Source organism: Cucumis sativus, chromosome 4 (assembly GCF_000004075.3).
Source record: "Cucumis sativus cultivar 9930 chromosome 4, Cucumber_9930_V3, whole genome shotgun sequence".
Taxonomy (NCBI): domain Eukaryota; kingdom Viridiplantae; phylum Streptophyta; class Magnoliopsida; order Cucurbitales; family Cucurbitaceae; genus Cucumis; species Cucumis sativus.
This window is the reverse complement of record NC_026658.2, coordinates 18,718,346-18,739,083: the sequence shown is the minus strand read 5'-3', so window position 1 is coordinate 18,739,083 and position 20,738 is coordinate 18,718,346. Positions and strand designations below refer to the sequence as shown.

Below are 20,738 nucleotides of genomic sequence, written 5' to 3'. Positions count from 1 at the left end.
ATATTAGGAAGCATCTATTTTTTAGTTAATGATTTTAGCTTCCACGAGTTTTTCCAAGATTTCCTATATTTTCTTTTTTATTATTATTAAAATTCCATGATCTTGAGGATGAGGTAATATTTTTCTTTCTTTTTCCTCTAATTTTTAAGATTTTGGAGGAATGGGTATCACACCATTAACTTCGATAATAAATTTGTTTAACATGTCTCGTAAAAGAAATGTATAAGAAAATTGAGGTAAGTAAAGGTTGAGAATTGGTAAGCCAGGATAGGACTACCCCCTCTTTCTTGGGGATGGGTAGTAGGCAAGGCGATAATCAGTCCATCTCGTGATTTATTTTGCACCAAAAGTACTGTGTCCCCGAGGAATGAGTAAGCTTAGAGACACTCTTTGAGGAGATTCAACCCATAGTTGGATCTCATTCACATACCCCCAAACCAAAACTAAACCAATTTTGTTTGAATTGGGAAACCTTCAACACATCTCTATTTCACCGTTTGTTGCAACCACCCCTCCATCTCCTTGCCACACGTCCCTTCGCCAATCGTCACACGCCACTTTTCTCTCTCTATGTCTCTCTTTCACCAACCATCACTACTCCGTTTTACGTCACGGCTCCACCTCTTTTTGCCATTTACCTTTGTCAATCGTGGCACAACCAATCGTCGCTTCACAATTTTCTCTATCTTTCTTTCTATCACTCTATCAATGGATTGTTTAGGACAAAATACCATATTCAAATTACAATTCACTGTAATAATTTTCACTTTTCACTGTACACAAAAAGTAAGTCTCATTGATAAGATTGCACTACTTAATTATTGCCTTAACAATTAAATTAAGTGTCAATGACATTCAATTTAAGTCAAGTGAAGACGTGAGTGTTAAACAACCAAAAATCAAGAACAATGGTATTATAATAACTTATTGAAATCAAAACTAGAATACAGTAAAATATGAAACTCAGCCAATATAACATTTAAAATCAAGCTATAAAATAGACTGAGCAAAAGAAAATTAAACTTAAACAATCAAAGGGTCAAAACAAGTCATTGATAAATAAACTGAATGGGAGTTTTGAAAAGAAATCCTATGTCCTGTGTGGATTACAAGAAAGATCTTCCATTGTAAACTAAGGAACAAAAAAAAACTTTTAACTTATAAAAGGGTGTTTATATTTATTCCAATAAAATATGTAAAAACATAATCAAATACCAAAATCTAACAAAAGTTTAGGAAACATCCTTGAAAATTCTTCCATTTCCCTCCCCACCAAACACAATTACAAGTCATAAGATCTTCTCTCTCAAACCAAAAGATTATGACCTAAATTTTCTTTATCCTTCCCCAGAATGAAAAGAAGAATTGAATAAAAGTTGTTAGTAAGCCGAGCACTTTGAGTGAATCAAATCCTCCACCAATGAATGAATCTATAAAAGTTCATAAGGGGTCCAACTAGCTAGACGATAAAGTATGTACAACAATCATTTGAATTGTTCAAAATAATCAAAGATTAGCAAATTCCATAGTTCTTACTACAAAATCAAATTGAGTAAAAAAAACAATTCAACTTCAATCAAGAAACTAGAACCAGCAAAAACATGTTCAACAATAATGAAGTCAATAGCTCAAAACCAAAATGGCGCGAAGGTTAAAAACTTTGATACACAACAACAATTCAGGTGTGTAGAAATAAAATGTGTAACCTTCCAAAATTAGATGTTTCACAAATTACGAATTTAACTAAGTTAAACAAAGAAGATAAACCATTTGGAACGATGTCAAACTTTTTTTCTTTTTGTTTTTTTTCTTTTATAATAAATCTGGCAGCAGAGCTTTAAAATTCTAACCCAATAATAAAAGAGCGAAAAGAATAGTTGAAGAAAAAGAAGATGAACAAAATGTTTTGAGTGCTGAATACAAAATGTACACATACATATACATATGTATATATAAGTAAATGAAATATGGGATTACAAAAGAGGGAAAGAGCTGAAGAATATTTTCTAAAGAACACATCATGACCTGCAACAAAAAGATTTTCAATGCAGGCCAGGCATTTGATTTGTGTTTACAAGCAAAAGAAAACATGAGGAAAATTTATAAAAAAAAGTTACACAAAGGAAAGGATGGCTGCCTAACTCACCACTCACTTTTCCTTTTCTGACCCTATCATCGTTATCATCCATCACCACCACCACCACCATCAGCATCATCATCATCATCCATCTATTCTATGAAAAGGTCTCCTTTTACCATAATAATATAATGTACAGTTCCTTCTCTAGTTACAAAGATGAGCAAACTGCATTTCACTTCCATCTTGTTTCGCTACGAATTCAATCCACTCCAGAGAAAACAAATCAGAATTTGCAAGAAGTTCCCATCCTCTGAAGCTTTGAGCCCACGCACCTCGTCTTGTTGAGTACTTCGGGTAAAATCTTCTCAAAACTATCCAAGAACAGCTCCCACTCGTCCCTACTCATTTCTCCAAACATGATTGCCCCGCTCTCGATCTGAAGATTTTGCACCGAAAAACTCTTGCTCTTGATCAAGCTACTGTGGTTACTACTTTTTGAAACAATGTAGTTACAATCGATGTCATCCTTGTGTATGTTTTCATCGGTTTCAATATTGGTTAATGGTGTAGTCTTTGATTCAGTTAGATAATCAAGACATTGGAGCTTAGGAGCTTTTGGAGGCTTGAGGATTTCAGAAGTTTCTCGGAGTTGAGGGTCAGAAACCTCTTTGTTAAGACCATCATATTTGCTTTCACTTTCAAATTTAAACATTTCTAGGTCACTGTTTTCTTGTTCACTGTCATGCTCGCCTGAAATGATAATTGGTACAATGGCCATAGCTCGAGCACAAAGGTTCTCTAATGCACTTAAGTTTTCTTCTCCACTGCCAAATTCCCGGGTCATCATTTCGCCAATATCAGCAAGACAAAGCCCACTAGCTGCAGCCTTTTTCAGAAAAATGGTGCACAGAATGAGGATTCTAATGGAGGCCTCCCTTATAGCAGGAAGCTCAGATCTTAAGAGTTCTGCATCTTTGAAAGGATCAAGATTGGCAATGTACTCAAGCTCAGTCTCAGAGAAAGGAATCGAGGCTTGAGGCCAGTGAAGCCATTCGAAATACGGATCATCAAGCCACTCAGGAAGGCAAAGTCCATGATCAATTGGCACAAGCTCGACCCCCCAAACATCACAATTTTCATGCCTTTGTTTCTTCTTCACAAGTAAATTGCCTGCATGCCTATCAATATTTAAGAGCCTTATATCAAAAATCCCTATGCGATGAACTGCAGCAACAGAGAAACTAGAGGGACCAAGCTCTCCAGCGTCACAATCATGATCTACGTAACTCTGGAGTGAAGCAATCTTGCGTGGTGCAGCTGGAATCCCGTATGAATTATTAACATGGAATCCTACATTAGAGATTTCTACCAAAGCTGTTGGAGGAACACCGACAAAGCCACCATAGTCAAGCAAATAAGCTGCCAATTCACGGACACCTGTTTCACCGATCCGAACTGAGCGTTTCAGACCAGGTTGACCCATCAGCCTACCAACAAATCCTTTTGGATTATTACAGGCAAATGGCTCTTCATCAATAGGCTTTACCACAGCAATGTTTACTCCACTCTCATTACGCAAGATATACGCACCACCTAAACCACTTGACACCGGTACTGGATCAACACCGGATGCCAAAGCATTTACAGCCTCTTCAATGACACCATGTAGCCTTGTACCTTGGCCAACCATGATTTTAATTCTTGGCTTGTAGTCAACTTCTTCTACCAAAGATAGGCAGGGTGTTGAAAAGCTTCGATGTATACAAGCAACTTCAAATGCTTCTCTCAAGGAATTGACGAAATTATTTTGATCAATTTCGCAATTGCTGAGGTCAAGATGAGTATAAGATTGAAGTCTACATCTCTGAGACCGGCAAAATGCCTTAAATTCACGACGCTGATCAACTACAACGGCCATCGTGTACAATTTCATACAGCTGAATGACAATTGTATGCCAATGAAAGAAAAAAATTTCGCGGTTTTCCCTAAGGATCTGCCTTTCCTGGAAACATCACTCAGCCCAATCAAAAGTGACAATCTCGAATCAGTTCATTTCTCATTTCCAAGAAGTGCATTCAGATTGAAGTACTAGTGACAAGAATCCAATAAAAGAATAAAAGTGTGTGCAGAAAAGTATAATTTTGTAAGTATATCTATTTGATGGACTTACAGAAATCATTGAATGAAACTACATGTTAAATGAATCTATTTTTGTCATAAATTACTGCTTTCCAAATTCCCAATTCATACTATTTTCAAACAAATTTTTATGAGTGCTTCAATGCAATCAAATAACCGAGGTATATATCAATGTACATTTAATGAAATATATCTCCATATTTGTTAATTAGAAGATGCTCAAACATCGAACAACATTTGCAGATCCTTAGTCCTCAGAAAATGGACATTTGCAGAAGTAATTTTCCACAGAAAATGCCTCGACTTCATAAAGTTCAATATCATAAAACAATATTTATTTGATTAAAACAAGAAAATTTGAAAAACCATGCCAGCAAGAAACAATATGGTGGCCAATTATTAATCTTTCTTACCCATTAAGGTCAGATTAAGTTGTAAAATATCAGATGCAGCTTTGTACTTCATGCATGATTTACAACAAACGCATGCCGACTTCCACCCATTTTTCTGGAATCCATCACAACCTGTAGAGAAGTTAGAATCATAAAATCTAAATATCATGTACTGAAAATCAAGAAAAACACTCTTGAGTGATATTAACAAACCTATTAATCCCACGCCCCTTTGCAATTAAGTCACCAGAATGATCTGAAACCAAAATAATAATAAAAAAAAACAACGGACTCATACACATTTTTCCGGGAAACAAAAAGAAAATAAACTGTACTTCCATCTACCTACAAACCCAAAAGAGAGATACACTAATGAATACACAAAAAAATAAAAACCATCATATGACTTCCAAAATCTACATTTCACTATTCCAAACGATCCAACCGTCGATTACACTCATTTTCCCTAGAAAGAACCAAACAGAAAAAGTAAACTGTTCTTCCATCTAAGAACCGAATAAGCATACAGAAATCAAAAAGAGAAAATCAAAACCATAACTATTAACCATTCATGGGATTCATGCCAAACAGAACAAAAAACCTTTCTTCAATCTAAGCACCCAATAACCAAACATTAATCATTCAAGAGATTGATGGTAAACAGAACAACAAGTCCTTCTCCGATCTAACCACCCAATAAGCAAACAAAAACGAAAAAGAGAAAATTAAAGTGAGAAGTATTAATCATTGATGGGATTGGTGCAGATTGAGCAGGAAATGAAAATGGTGGGAAGTAAAAGAGTGAAATTACCCTGAACACTGGTTAAGGCATTCAGGGAGACAAACAGGAGAATGGGAGCGCGAGAGAAACCAGTTGGGTCACCGGCAAAATTCAGAAAGAGAGCCCTCCCGCTCCCCTTTGACCAGTATAAAAGAAGAAGAAATTCCTCAACCCCAATGCAGTGCCCAAAAATCCTACAACCCCAACCCCTTTATCAATCAAAATTTCCCCACGCTGTTTCTTTTTTTGGGCATTTTCCAAATTTGGCTGAATTGGGACAGGTTATTTTTGCTAAAACTAAAACTGTCTATAACTAACTTCCATGGCCGCGTCATCCGCTGTTCAGAGACAAAACCCTGTTTTTGTTTTGCTTTCATTTACCCAACTTTTCCGTTTTCCTTTTTTTTTACTGGAATATTATATTATTTATTAAATTTACCTTCATAAAGTTAATTTTTTTCCTTAAAAAAATCGTAATAAAAATGAGTTGCAATGTCAAAATTACCCCCACATAAAAAAACCCCTAATGTTCCATTTTTCTCTTCATTTATCTCCCGCACGACTTGAGGTTCTCCCTCATGACTCAACACCCTACGACGGCCAACAGCAACTACAACTCAAACTTGGGACCTCAGGTTTGTAATTAATTCTTCTTTCCCTCTTCCTCTAACCTCTTACCAAGCCACAATCATCCTCACCATCTTACTCTATCACCAATACTTTGTTCCTTATTGTCCTTTAGAAAGAAAAAAAAAACCCTAAAAGATCAAATTGAAATTGCTCCTTCACGATTGAATCCTTCCTTGCGCCCAACTGCTGTTGCACCATCCTTCAACATACACTTCCACCGGGCAGCGATAGTGAATACTTTGCATTTTCTTTTTTAAGATTTTGGGAGAAAATAGAGTGCGAGTATGTTTTATGTATTTGGACAGTGGTTTGAACTCAAAGGAGAATGTAAGTATGTTTTTTGTTCATCCACGTCAAGAACAAAAAGGAAATGAAGTTTATAAATCTTTTGGATGTGTTTTATATAGTTTGGACAACGGCTTGAATTAAAGTATTGGATGAACGATGTTTCTTGGGTATACAAGATTGGTAAATGAACTTCCACTAGTAGGTAAAATCAAGAACTCCAATCTCATAAAGCCTATGAACAACTGCAAGATGTGTGTGACATGATATATATATATATATATATATATATATATCTAAAACGCTTACTAAAACCACTCTACAGGACTTAATTAAGAGTTGTAGAAATTCAATTTTGTAACGCATAGTAAAAATTTGGAATGTGCTACCTAATACATATGTACCTAAAAGACTTCTTATTCGGTCTTGTGACTCATAGTAAAAGTTTGAAATGTGTGAGATAATACATGTCTATAGTATATATAAAAGCTTGGATGTGGAGAATTTTGTGTTTCATTTCACTTTTTGGTTTTGTGATAAATTCATTTTTTATTTTTTATTTTTTTTTGTAATATAATTAATTAAGGAAGATTGAGTAGTCTGGATGCTTACCTAAAATGATCTCGCAAATATCATCATAGCAATTTTAGGAATAATGATTAAATATATAACAATATTTTTAAAAAATAGTAAATATAGCAAAATTTAACTTTTATCACTAATAGACACTTATGATACAATATGGTCTACCATGTTTATAGATTATTATTTGTAACATAGTCTATCATGATTAATATTTTTGTTATATTTTGTAATGAAAGTATGGATATATAAAAATATCAAGATTTGGATGAATAACATGTGAAAAAGTTGAGAAAGAAGCCTTGGTTTCTCTGAAGGGTCTCTTTCAGAAGCTCTACACCATCCTTAAGTAATTAATTTCCATGTTTTATTGTGTCTACCTTAAAAATTAAATAAATAAAATTTCTAAGAAAATCACCGGATTCAAACTTAAGTTGCAAAGGGTTTTGCTTTCTAGTGCACTTCAGCCACTTTAGAAAACATTGTACAGCTTTCATCAAGAGCACATGAAAGTACCTTGGAGTTGAAGTCATTTTGTAGGGTTGTTCATGATTGGTTAAATTACAATAAACAGCAATGATCCAACACAAGAAGAGAAGACTTGATTTCCTTTTATTAGGCAGGCTTAGAAGAAGCAAGTGTTCATACAACGTTCGAAGAAGCTATTGTTTCATCGCTCTCTCGAATTGTTTTATTGTACAATTGAGAAAACTTACCTCAAAAGCTATTTGCATTCATGTGACTGCGAGTGTCTCCTTTTGTGGTTTTCCATTGGACTTCGTTGCTAGAGATATCTTTTCTTCGTTAGCTTCAACATCTACAGATGTTGGTTTTGATGCTGGTTTGGCTTCATCATGAGGAACCGATCTCCCACTCTCAAGGGAAAGACCTTTGATGGTTGCTTGGAGTTCTTTATCCTTCATTAGAGATTCTAATGTCACATGACTACCTGAAAAACATAACAGATAAAAAACGATGATTTTCGAGACAAGAAACATTATATGCACTTTGCAGTGAAACCGATACAATAGCTTTGAAATTTTTCTTTTTCTTTTTCTTCCTTTTCCACCAAACATGAATTATGAAGACATGCTTACGGAATCTCCAATAGTGCTTTGGATTTGTAGGGTCATTGATCGTCTCCTCTTTTGCAGGTCGTGTTGTGTATTCCTCTTTCAGTGCTAATAGGTCCTGACATTGATGTAAAAGACGAAGATGAACTTCATGAAGACCAGAGAGAATCAACTGAAAATGGTAATTAACTATAACTTGGGTGTCAATGGACATAGGAAAGGAGAGACACTTTTAAAAATGTATTTGTTTGTTACTCAACTCGATCCAAATAATTTGAGATGTAAATCTCCTGATATTGCAAACAAAAAAAAGGTTAGGACCACCCTGTCACCTGAAGTGGGAAGATAGCCCACATAGATGGAGCTTCAAAATGCTGCTTTATGATGAAATGTGCTATCTCTGGAATACATTGGCTAGGTGGCAATATATCAGATTCTATAACGTTCTTCATGAACCGTTGTCTTCTTTCTTCGTCTTCATCCCACCAAGCACGCAAAGTCGAGCAGTCATGGCAGGATGGAGCACACACCTAAAACATGTTCCCATTGTTAGCCAATCCGGAGTGGTATCATTTTGGAAGAATTTTTCAAACTTATCGATGGTAAATGTATAACGTATGCCAGATAGAAGGAATTTGAAAGGAATGTGCAACTTTCTCAAAATAAGTATACAAATACGTCATAAATTTTGTCAGGAAATCAATACTTTTCCATTCTACTGAGGTTTGGTAGTTTCCTCCTTAGTCATGAAAGGCAGATGAACCTATTTTGGTCCTGTTACAGATTCTTGTTTTTAAGGTAATGAAAATAATTATACTTTGTTCGCTTTATTAACCTTGAACTAGTAGCATATAAGCTCAGTAGGAAATAGACTTCTTTTCTGTAAGGACAGGTTTGAATTGGCTCAGCTGAATGCCTCCTCGTGGCACCTGCTCAGTAAACAATTCAAAGATTTCTCTCTACAAGATATTTTGCTAAATTGGAAGGTTTTCATCTTTCCCAGTTGACTGAAGCTCTAATTCTGGACCCTGGCTTTAGATGACCCTTATGATGGCTCTCCTTCTTCCAGTTTTATATTCCAGTTTTCTGTATCGATGTATTGTTCTCAGATTTTTTTTGGTTTGTGGCTATGTTTAGGCCGGATTGATCATACAGTTGCTTGGTTTGTATTGGTTGCGCCTAGCCTTTTGATCTTTAATTACTTAGGTTGGACTCCTTTTGTTTGGATATGATGAGGGTGTTATGGGGTGTCAACCTAGTTGAGATGCTCGAGTGCACTTGCCGATCTTTCTTGTTCTATTGTCATAGCATTTGCTCATTATAACTCTCTTGTACTACGAGCTATGGCTTCTATTTTTATTTTTATTAATGCATGAGTTTGTTTCCTTTTCAAAATAAAATATTTGCATTCCTTCCTCATCATAGGAGAAAGTTTTGTCAATTTTAAAGTGGAAAAAAAAATGAGATTCAAGGGCTTACAGTCATGTAGCTATATTGAGAAGGGATCCCAAACTCTAGATCAGGTTCATTTGGCATACGTTGAATCCGTAAACCAATTAATCCCAACTCCTCCATAACCTGCATCAAAAACAAGAATAAGGTTAAGACTCCACAAGCCCTCCCACTTAGGATTGACGGTCTATTATGTGAGTTTATAGTGATCTTTTTAAGGATAAAAAGTACTTTTGTCCCACTAAAAATATATCTTTTTCTAAAAAATTGAAGTGTTTGGTTTAATAATAAAATGTTGTTTTGAAAGAACTATAAACGATTTCATGAGAAGCACTTAATTGGTGCTTCTTCCAAAAGTACATGTAGAAGAAGAGAAGTGCTTTTACTCAAAAGTACGTTTTCTCCAAAAAAAAAAAACAGTTTTGCCAGTTGACCCGCATGGTTTACTTCATGCCATGAAAGTGGGTATGTGCATTTCAAAAAGAGGATCAGTTATAATTTAGTCATACAGGATGAACACATGAAGGAATGAGACCAAGATCTTCTCCACAGGCCAGCATGTCAGAAGAGTCAAGGAGAACAGGCAAGGTCTTTAAAGCATTTTTCCGCCAAAGATCCTCTTGCCGGTGGAAGTAGTAGTCATAGTATAATCTTTTCAGAACATCCTTACTGCATCGTAAAAGAAAAACTATTAAGATCTTGCAACAGATGTCAACTTCGTATCAAAGAGAGAAGAAATTTATAATGAAGGATAAAAGAAAGTGTTCATCTCAAAGGATAACTGTTAAAACTTCGTTTTGAAATAAAATATGATAGGAGTTTTTAGGAATACGTCTCCAGTGAAAGTAATACAGGGAAGAAAAACTGCAACCTGTGATCATCCAAATCATTAAAGCTAGAAGTATCTTCAAGATTGAAGCGTGGATAGAAACTTCTTGGATTCTCTAGGTCTCTCATAAGAACTATGTTCTGCAAAGAATAAAAAAGGAACTGAAGGCCATGATCTGTATAGAAATGGCAAGTCCAATCAAATCTAGAGGGCTTGAGAGAAAAAGGTTGATGTTTTCCATGAACAAGTTTTCATAGACCAGGCATTCTCTAATGTAACATCTTCTTGCCTGTATAAGATCAAAAAGACTGCGTCGTATCTGGTCTGGGTTTTGCAACTGTGTCTCTTCAATAAGTGACTTCAGTTTGGAGGCAATTTTTTTCTCTGTGTTACATTCCTCCTTGAACTGAAAAAGAGAAACGAATGCTCACCACAATTAAGACTGAAAATGCCCAGATAAGACTTGAGAGATATTAGTTGGAGCAGAAGTAGATAATATCAAAGTTTTGGAATCAATTGGAGAAATAAATGTTCACACGTCTTTGCTAGTATTAAAACTATCAAGTTCAATCCAACCACTTTTTACTCTGATTCGTGCACTCATTTATAACTATAATTGACAATTGTTCTATAGGTCAATCTGATTCAAAACAGGAAACTCTCCAGTGTCCACTAGATATGATATAACTTTCAGTATCACTAATAATAGAGTTCTTAATTCTACATTCTGAAAAAAAATAATTATAAAATGTATAAAAAAATGCATAATTTTATCCCAATGTGAAGAAAATGGACTGCACAAGAGTAATAGTTAACTGAGTAGATTGGTGGATTCGGCAAGGACGTGATGTTGTTTTCATAGGATATACCATGGATAACTGAAAGTCAAATTTTATGCAGCATACATCATAATTATCACCTCATAAAAGTTCTTCTGATATTCATTCAGAAAGTGAGACGCAATAAACCCCCATGCAGCTCCAAATTTATCCTGGAAAAAGAAAAGTTAAACCATACTTCAGGTCATTAGAATCGAATAATGCTTTTCAAGATTGCTAAGTAGATTCAAAGTTTAGCAACCTGTAAAAATTCAGCCTTGATATATGGACGACTCAAGCGATCAAAGTCCCATATTCCCTCTCTTTCGAGCTCTTCCTGTGGAAAAATAATTATTTAAACAAAATTTTGCACAACCATTCACATTAAAAATAGAAATGTTTGCTTCTGAAATGACCAAACGTACCTGGCTTAACGGAATAGAAGGGCGGAATTTTCCAACTAAACCGGTCATAGCATGCTCTGGAAGCTCCCAAATTCGAAAGAAACCCAATATATGATCAATTCTGTAAGCTGTGAAGTAGTTTGACATCTACAATTCAAGCATGAAAGTTATATGTGCATAAGATTAATGCAAGGCCAACAAAGGTTAAGGACAGACAATAAAAGGTTCCTGAACTTTAGCAAAACCTGAGTTAAACGAGCGCGCCACCAAGCATAGTTATCTTTTGACATCTCCTCCCAGTTGTATGTTGGAAATCCCCAATTTTGTCCATTTTTGTCAAAGTAATCTGGAGGTGCTCCGGTTGACGTGTTCATACGGAATAAAGTAGGGTAAACCCAGGTGTCTACACTATTCTTATCGACACCAATCGGAAGATCGCCTTTCAATATCACTCCTTTCTTTCTTCCATAATTTGCTGCCTCCGACAACTGTCAATTAATAATGTCACCAAACAATGAAGATGCAAAAGACCTCTTCCATCTCATTTAACAGCAGAAACCATTAATGGAACTTATAATTAATGACTTTAAGTACCTGTTGGTGCAAATGATATTGAATATAATAGTGGAAGCAGATGACTTCATAATGCAAGCTGTCCTTTGAGATAAGCTTCTCAAGCTGTGAAAGAACAGCCAGTAATCTACTTAGAATACATGCTAAGAAGTAAGATGAATTTAATTCCTTGGGTGGTTGTACATGTTAAGAAACATCACCTTGTCTTTCGAAAATTGAGAGAAACGACCCCATTGGCTGTGATCTGATGTTTCGAAGAAGTCTCGCAGAAAACAGAACGCGGCATAGGGTTTTAGCCATTCCTTTAAGTAAATCACATAGGGATGAGAACAGTATCATAAACTTTTTGGCAGAATATACTAATAAAATATGACGTTCAATGGATGTGATATCCACCTAATATTCATCAGTATCAATATATTAATTATAATAGGAGGAAGTGTCAAAACTATGGTTTCAGTTTCACCACTACTACGTAAAATTTTCAGGAGAAAAGCAAACTTCAAAACCTCGTTTTCAGAAAGATACTTCTGAAAGGAACTGGAATTCAATACTGAATCTTTCTCTCGAGCAAAAATTTTCTGTGCAAGCGTAAGCTTAGCAGCCATAGTCGCCTCATAATCCACATCCTGCACATATCCCAGAATTGAACGTGTAACTTGACTGTAGGATAACATAATTATAGACCAAGCAAGCATTTTAATTTCGCCATAATCTTTCTTTAACAAACAATCCACAAAAGGAGAGCAGATGAAAAATCAGGATTTTATAATCTTTTTTCTCATAACTCTGTAACAAAAAATAATGAAAATACCAAGGATATGAATCACTAATTAGAATGTTATTCTGTTTCCTAGTACTGTAACAAGCAAGCACAAAACAATATAAAATAAGCATGAGAACTACCTTTCCATCCAGTTCAACTTTTGCCTTTTGAATCTCCAGCTGCAAAGACCCCCACACACCCCAAAGAAAAGAAAAGGTGTAAAAAAACAAGAAATATATAAGTTAATAGGTAAAGATAATAGATTAATTAAAACATGAAATAGTTCCAACAAAAGAAAAAATGTATGCCTTGATATCCTCTGGAATATTATCTGATAGTGCTTGGACTCTCAAGTACAATGGATGCAGGGCAAAGACGGAAAGTGAACTGCAAAGGACCAATTAAATAATCACTACAGCATAAATTAATGTAATGAACCATAAATTCTCGAGATAAAAGCTTTTTAAGGTTGGTAAGTAATTCTGGTGATAGAACTTGGAGTAAACTGACAAAGGTTATAAAGAAAATTATGAAGCACTTAACCGTTGCACATTTAGCATACTTTGAAGGGCCAAACTTAAGAAATATGGCTGAGACCCAACAAACTAAGTCATAAAAATACAGAGACAGAAATGTGCAACACTAATTGTGTTTTTATTTAATAATAATAATTTATTATATAAACCTAAGACAGTTGCACATTTAACATACTTTAGACACAAAATTAAAAAAATAACAGCTAAGAGTATAATTCCAAATAGAGAAAAATCAAATACATAAAGTAGCGGTAACAATTATTCAATGTAAAGCTTGATCACTGATTGTTATGATTGTACTAAATCAATCTCTCCTTTAATTGTTCATCTAACACCGAGTTTGTGGTTGCTCCATCCCCATAGTAAATCAATGGAGGTGGTGTCCTCCCATATACTGCCTGAAAAGGTGTTACCTCTAATGCTAGTTGACAAGTGGTGTTATACCAATACTCTGCCCATGACAGCCACCTCACCCACTCTTTTGGTCTCTCACTGCAGAAACAACGCAAAATAGTTTTCTACTCCCCTGTTCACAACTTCAGTTTACCCATCCGACTGTAGATGATACGTTGTACTCCTGTTTAATTTCATCCCTCCAAAAATTGCTGAGGAAAACCTTATCTCTGTTAGAGACAATGGTCTTAGGGAAACCATGTAATCTAACGATCTCCTTAATAAACAACTCAGCCACGGCTTTAGCAGTGTAGGGATGTTTCAGAGCAAGGAAATGCCCGTACTTAGTCTGTCTACCACAACAAATATGGCTTCATATACCCATTGGATTTCGGCAACCCTTCTATGAAATCCATGGAAATATCACCCCACACTTGAGTAGGAATTTCAAGGGGAATTAACAATCTTGCCGGAGCTAGTTACGTTGACATACTATGCATTCCTCGAAATATTTCTTCACATCCAACTTCATGCCTTCCCAGTAGAGTTCACCAGTCAGCCTCTTATAGGTTCGTAAGAACCCCGAATGCCCCTCAAAACTGAGTCATGATACGTATGGAATATCGTTGGGATCAATGTTGATGACTTAGATGGAATACGTAGGAAGAAATAGTAATTCGATATTATTGATAGAAATAACATAAACACAATCCTCCGTTTTCCTCTCTCTCAAGGAATAACCGAAAAGATTCTGAAACTCAAAACCTCACCAACTCTCCCACCCATTACAAACTTATTTATATTGCTACCATTCCCTTCACTCACACGTGCCTCACCCTCACGTGTTATTTTTTATTTCCTCTCCTACTGTACTGATAAAATATTGGTGGTCTATCATTACTCTCCTTCTCCAAATTCACCTTGTCCTCAAGGTGAAAATCTGGAAAACGCTGCCTCATATCCTCATATAACTCCCAAGTAGTCCCAAGAATTCAGCCATGGTCATCCCCACTATTAATGCTCTACATTCAACCAAGAACCCCTGATCATTACTTCTCCAGGATTTAATCATATTCTTCAAACTCACCCAAGCTTAGTGAGGCTTGGATCTCCCTTAACGTTCACCTTCTTGCTCTAATGCATAAAAGTCATGGATAGATTTTTCTAATCTACTTCGGTTACTCCTAAGGAGTATAACCACTACATTCCGAGTACAACATCCGGACTCAATAGGTAAGAAATTTTCTTTCGCAGTCGACTCTCCCAACAAGACCTCTAACGCTTCATAGATTCCTTTTCCCTTTAAGGTCGAACCGGATACAAGGATCAACTCATAATGTGATGTATCCGTCATTGGAATCATCAACTCCTTCACTAACTTCTCAGATATGAAGTTATGAGTGGCCCCGCAATCAATCAACACTACCATGTCTCTACTTTGTATTTTTCCCCTCACCTTCATGGTTCCTGGATTCGTCAATCCTACCATGGAATTCAAGGACAGTTCAATACACAGGTCGTCTTCTTCAATTAGCTCCGGTACATTCAATTCCTTCTTCTCAACTTCAACTTCTTTTATCATTTCAAATTCCTCATTCTCTGCATGTACCACAAACATTTTGAGTTCCCTTTGCTCTTTCGCCTTACATTTGTGATCTCCTGAGTACTTCTCATTGGAAACACGAGCCTTTCTCCTTCCTTGCTTGGAATTTCACTTCAGATAGTCTCTTCGAATTTCCTTCCTTTCAATTTTCGTCGGCCGTTGCTCCCCTTAGTGTTATAGTTCTCATAGGGAATATTCATACTACTCTTGTTGTCATTCGCGGTCGTCAATGTATTAGATTTGTTGGTCACAGCAGGGTAGGATTGGTATTTTCCTCCCGAATATCCGGGCAATTTGGCCTCTCCCCTTATAATATCCCGATTCTCCACCTTTTGTGCTATTCTCATCATTTGCACTAAACCGACTGGCTCACAAAACTCCACCTCGGCCTTGATCCATGGAAGTAAACCTCCCATAAATGTTTCCTCGACAACTTTCTCCTGTAAATCTGATAACGGCGCCACCAACTTATCGAATAAATTTTGATACTCGTCCGCTGTAGTCTCTTGTTTAATTCGTAAAGATCGGGCGCAAATTGATCCCTCTCGGATCAATCGAAACCGGACTAACGACCTCTCTTTAAGAATCGACCAATTGACAAATTTCTCACGTTCCTCTTGAGTGTGGTACCAATTCAACGCCGGGCCTTCAAAGCTAATAGTCGATACTATTAATTTTTTAGAGTCAATGAGTTTGTGAATTTGAAAATACTTGTCCGCACGAAAAAGCCATGAGTCCGATCTTCTCCATTGAAGATAGTCATCTCGACCTTCTTGAACTTACTGCGTTTACTACTCCCTTCGTCGTTCTCCAATCGTTCCCCAATACGCGTCTAAACCATTTCGGACGTCTTCCCAGAATGAACGTGCTCTAATACCAATATGATGAGATCTGATATTTGGATTTCAATGTAAAACTTTATTGATCTCTCTTAGGAATAATTCCTCTGTGCAATGTAAGTAAAGAAAGTAACTCACTCCTGTTATCCAATCTTGCAAGGATGAAACAGAGCCGAACTAACTCCTCATAAAATACCTACCTCTATTTCTCCAGAAAATACTATTTATATTCTCCCAACATGATGAAAATAACTAACTAATAACAACCTCTGAACTTCCATCTCCTTTCACATGTGCCACACTCTTCTTGCCCCTTCTACTATATTGTAATATGATAGGGGTCTATCAGAGGGTAACAATGGAAAACTAGTCTCATTCTTCAGTCTCTAAGAAAATTGAAAAACCATACATTTCTATCGGTAAATGTTAAAAACAATCCAGATGCTGTGAAGAAAATGAAAACTGAAGTGCAACAACATATGCTTTTCAATCTATTCACTATCACAAGTAAAATAGTGAAAATTGGACGAGTGCACCTCAGATCCAGCATTTAAACTGCATCCTACCTGTAAGGATACGAGTCCCACCACATTCCATGGACGGATGTATCATTAACAGGTAGAAGTTGAACTAAATGGAGACCAGACTCCACAGCCCAGTCAACAAGTAATTTCAAGTCAAGAAACTCGCCAACTCCAAGATCATCGTCTGATCTAACAGAGAACATGGGGATTGCAACACCAGAACCACGCCAAGGAAGATCCTGAGTACAAGAAATTTGTGAACTAATTTTCTAAAAAACTAACTAGTATTCTTCAGAAGAAATTTCTTCACAATAGCTTACTCGCAACATGCCATCTGAAAGTAAAATATATCTTGGTGGAAAATTTGAAGCATCAAGGAGAAGGTCCCGGTTTTGCCCAAATTCTGAAGAAATAACTCCTGCTTTTCCATATTTACAATACTTGTACGTGAAATTGTTATTAAGGAATAGGTAGGGGAAAGAAAGGAATAAACATAAACATAGGAAATTGTTCCAATTGTAAAAGAAAACAACAGAAAAGGATATTTTAAGGGGAAATCGCTGAATTGTAAGATGCAGTCTCCATGCCAGATTGAGTCACCCGCATGGCTAAGTTTAATTCCATTCTGTACCTTCCACTGTCCTAATTTCGAAGAACTACCAATGACATAGATCTGCACTAGTAAAATTTCACAAATTATAACTAGAATTGAAATTGAACGCCAGTCAGTGTGAAGTAACTAATTGCAGATAAGAAATAAAGCAGGGTAGAGAAATATATATTTACTGTTGTATCTTCTTCTATATTTGGACAGCAAATTTTGAAATGGACAAGAACAGAGTCTGCTTCAGTCAAGTAAAAAAAACGACAACTTGGTTAAGATAAGATTACCCAGAAGTAATCATATTATGTTAAAGAAGGATATTCACGAAATAACAAAGAAAATATTAAACTTACCATCTTCATCCAAACTATGAACGAAATTTCCTAGTGGTCTTTCTATGCTCAAAGTTGAACTTCTTCCAAAGATGACATCTTTAAAGGCACTCTTGAAAGGAATCGCATCTCCACCAGTCTGAGTTGATGTATCAAAGAGAAGAATAGATGAGATCTTTAAAATCAGGCTAATGCTCGTAGATTCCAGAGACCAAAATTCATCTATTAAATACCAATATGTACAAAATTTTCAGAAAAAAAATTACAAGAGTAACCAGAAGAAAACTGAAAGGCAACGTATTGCAAAGTCTTTGAAATGTAAAAAATAAATGCACAAATCCAAGCATAATTAATAATCATCTCATTGGCATGAAACATTTCCCGAAACAAGTTTTATATAGAACGTTAATGACAAGTCAAAATGAATGAATCTTTTTAATAAAAAATGGAAATTTTACCAAAAATAAATAAATAAATAACTGCCTAGGTTGAAATGTAACTCCAATTCCCAATTCCCCAAGTTACAATTCTCAGTCACCAAGGCAAACAGACTCTCATCTTACCTAAAATCAACTTCATTGGAAATTTGGTACTAAACCATGCTACAATAAACAACCGAAGGTGGGTTCAGTGTAGATACTTTGGTCCATAAGAATCAGATCCTGCTAGACAAGTGGTTGATAGAGAGTCATGGGAGTGTTTTGCCTTCAGTATAAGATTTTCGCTTGTAGGTCAAGGTTTTCTTTAACAACTAGGATGCTTGTTAGGTTCCCTCTGACCCTCAAAGTGTAGTCCACGAACAGCCATCAATCAGTTCTTCATTAAGTTCTCCTTTGCTTCGGCTAGTGAGAAAAATATCCATTTTTTGCAGAAGATTGGGGCCTACTCTGACTCTCAGATTCCCTTGTCATTACAATAATTAGAAACTTCCTCCATTTCATCAATGTCATGACTCATGCTCTTTTATCTCTTGGAATTTGAAATTGACTTTTACAAGAAACCTTAATGATAGAGAAAATCAACTGGTCTTTTCCCTTTTCTTGTTCTGCTTAGGACGTTGCTCAAATAGATAGAAATATGTGAAATCTCTATTCCTGATGACTCTTTTTTATACAAGCACCACATAACAGCTCCACTGTTGTTGCGTCATCTCTAAGTGCCATTCATCCTAGTTGAGGATATGAAAGGTGAACTTTTCTAAGAAAATGAAGTTTTATACTTAACTTGTAATGTAGCATTGACAGGGTGAAACCCCTAACCACTATTATCAGAGGAAGCACAGTATCACATGGTTGCAACTCAATAGAGGCTAGGAGGTGGAGCCATCGGTTAATTTATTCGCAAAGGAGATGATTTTGTGTCAGGCAGGGGTGTTTTCCTTCTTCATTGAAATAATAATGGAAAATTTTTGGAAGATAGAAGCTTCTTTGAGTGAAAAGTTCCGACCTCTATTTAGTTTATTTATTCTTACTATCTCATAGTTTATTCTTACATAATGTTCAATAACCAAATTAAATCAAAGCCATACAATAGTCTCCTATAGAATTCAACGAGCTGAAACGTCAAAGAAATTGAAACGATAGTAAGAAGAATAAGCACTGGTGAATATAATGTAAAAGAGAGCACCTGCCAAAGATCACGGAGCTCGATGACCTCCGCACCCTGTAATCCTTGAGGTAACAACACCTTTCTCCTGTTTCCCTTCTCCCATCTCAAGACGTTTCTATTGTCATCAACAACATAATAATTGTACTCACATTCAAATCCATCAGACACCGCAATACTTCCACACCATATAAGCTGATCTCCTTGGTGAACAGGACTCAGTAACAACCCCTTCTTCACATTCCACGAACCAACCAAGGAGTCAGAGCCACAAACTACCAAGCTTTGACCCCAATGAGTATAGTATGGCAATTTGAATCTCACATTCACCGACTTAGCACGTTTGGCTCCAGAAAACAATCCCAAATTCACCATCTTATTCAGAATTGAAACAGACCCAGAACAAGTTTTCTACACAGCAAAACACAAATAAATGCACTCACATTTCAGCTAGATGCAAATTGCTTAATTCTCCAGATTGAAACTCAAAACAAGAAGGAAACATGAACTAGGCAAACCAAACGAGATACAACTTCACAATCGAATTTCAAAGAAATTAAGCTACACCCATAAAAAATATTTCACTCACCAAATAGGAAGAACGAAATTGAAGAGATGAATTCGTTCGGTTGGAAAATGCAGTAAGGAGAATCTCCCTTGCTGGTGTAGAATATAGTAGGGAAGTGGGAAATCAGTAATCACCACGTTCTCGAAGATATAAAGTAAGAGAGGGATTGATGGGGTTGCTTGATATTTTGGTGATGAATGTCTTGTAGTAGTAGAGAGAGGTTCGAACGAGTTGTATTTTGGCGTTCAATGAAAAAGTGAATAGTGACCGTAGAATTGAAATCTTTCTGTTCTTGTTATACAAATTCATTTGGACAGTTCTGAGAAACTTTTCCCCACGAAATTTTCCCGGAAAATCTTCGGACCCATGTGGAGGAGAACGAAAGCATCAAAATTTAAAAGCACATGGAATGATCTAAGTTGTAAAATATCTTACCTTTGATGATTTTCATGGGGATTTATACAAATTTCTTCTAAAATAAGAACAAAATATTCAATATGAGTCAACTTTTAATCATAAAGAATCTTCGATTCTTATGGTTCATTTTGAACTCTATGAAAAAGTTTCAAAGTTGATGTCGTCTGATGTTGGTAAAATCATCCAGCTCCCACTTATTCTTTCTAGTTTGGCCAAAATTGAAACTAAACATTCAAATTTCAAACTATAGATGATTGAGTCGTAAATCTATAGATGTGTGAGTTGAGTTATTTTCGTTTTAGCTAACCTAAAATTTAATAATACTCTTAGGTTGCTTTCTAACTCACCAACATACCACAAATAGAGAGAAAAAATAATATATTATTATTTTAAATTTATTATAAAATAGACGATAAAATGTGTCTTTTTTTTTTCAAATTCATCTATATAAAATAAAAGATTCAAGTACGAGCCTATGTACGTTAAATTAACCTATTAATTTATGTTCATGT

General features: G+C 35.8%; 2 protein-coding genes across 3 annotated transcripts; both read right to left on the bottom strand.

The window, feature by feature from the left end:
- Positions 1-1,877: 1,877 nt before the first annotated feature.
- LOC101206386 (phosphatidylinositol 4-kinase gamma 8) lies at positions 1,878-6,980 on the bottom strand. The gene is made up of 4 exons (XM_004144312.3): positions 5,424-6,980; positions 4,826-4,868; positions 4,634-4,744; positions 1,878-4,083 (listed from the first exon to the last, which is right to left on the bottom strand). Exon 4 carries the CDS (start codon positions 4,011-4,013, stop codon positions 2,364-2,366), a length of 1,650 nt encoding a protein of 549 aa, XP_004144360.2. The 5' UTR covers positions 4,014-4,083; positions 4,634-4,744; positions 4,826-4,868; positions 5,424-6,980; the 3' UTR covers positions 1,878-2,363.
- A 487-nt stretch (positions 6,981-7,467) lies between these two features.
- LOC101216247 (4-alpha-glucanotransferase DPE2) lies at positions 7,468-20,292 on the bottom strand. Of its 2 annotated transcripts, none has more exons than XM_004144271.3 (23): positions 19,831-20,243; positions 19,263-19,652; positions 17,658-17,775; positions 17,487-17,542; positions 17,246-17,373; positions 17,021-17,147; positions 16,743-16,939; positions 13,114-13,192; positions 12,946-12,984; positions 12,549-12,668; positions 12,240-12,341; positions 12,061-12,144; positions 11,712-11,954; positions 11,488-11,613; positions 11,325-11,399; positions 11,164-11,235; positions 10,534-10,650; positions 10,287-10,384; positions 9,925-10,084; positions 9,443-9,541; positions 8,296-8,493; positions 7,988-8,081; positions 7,468-7,839 (listed from the first exon to the last, which is right to left on the bottom strand). In XM_004144271.3, the coding sequence occupies exons 2-23, from the start codon at positions 19,614-19,616 to the stop codon at positions 7,625-7,627; spliced, it is 2,901 nt and encodes a 966-aa protein (XP_004144319.1). In that variant the 5' UTR covers positions 19,617-19,652; positions 19,831-20,243; the 3' UTR covers positions 7,468-7,624. The 2 variants fall into 2 exon arrangements, 1 of the variants encoding a protein (XP_004144319.1); XR_004215813.1 differs by having other exon boundaries at positions 7,806-7,839; positions 8,224-8,493; positions 19,831-20,292.
- Positions 20,293-20,738: the final 446 nt, after the last annotated feature.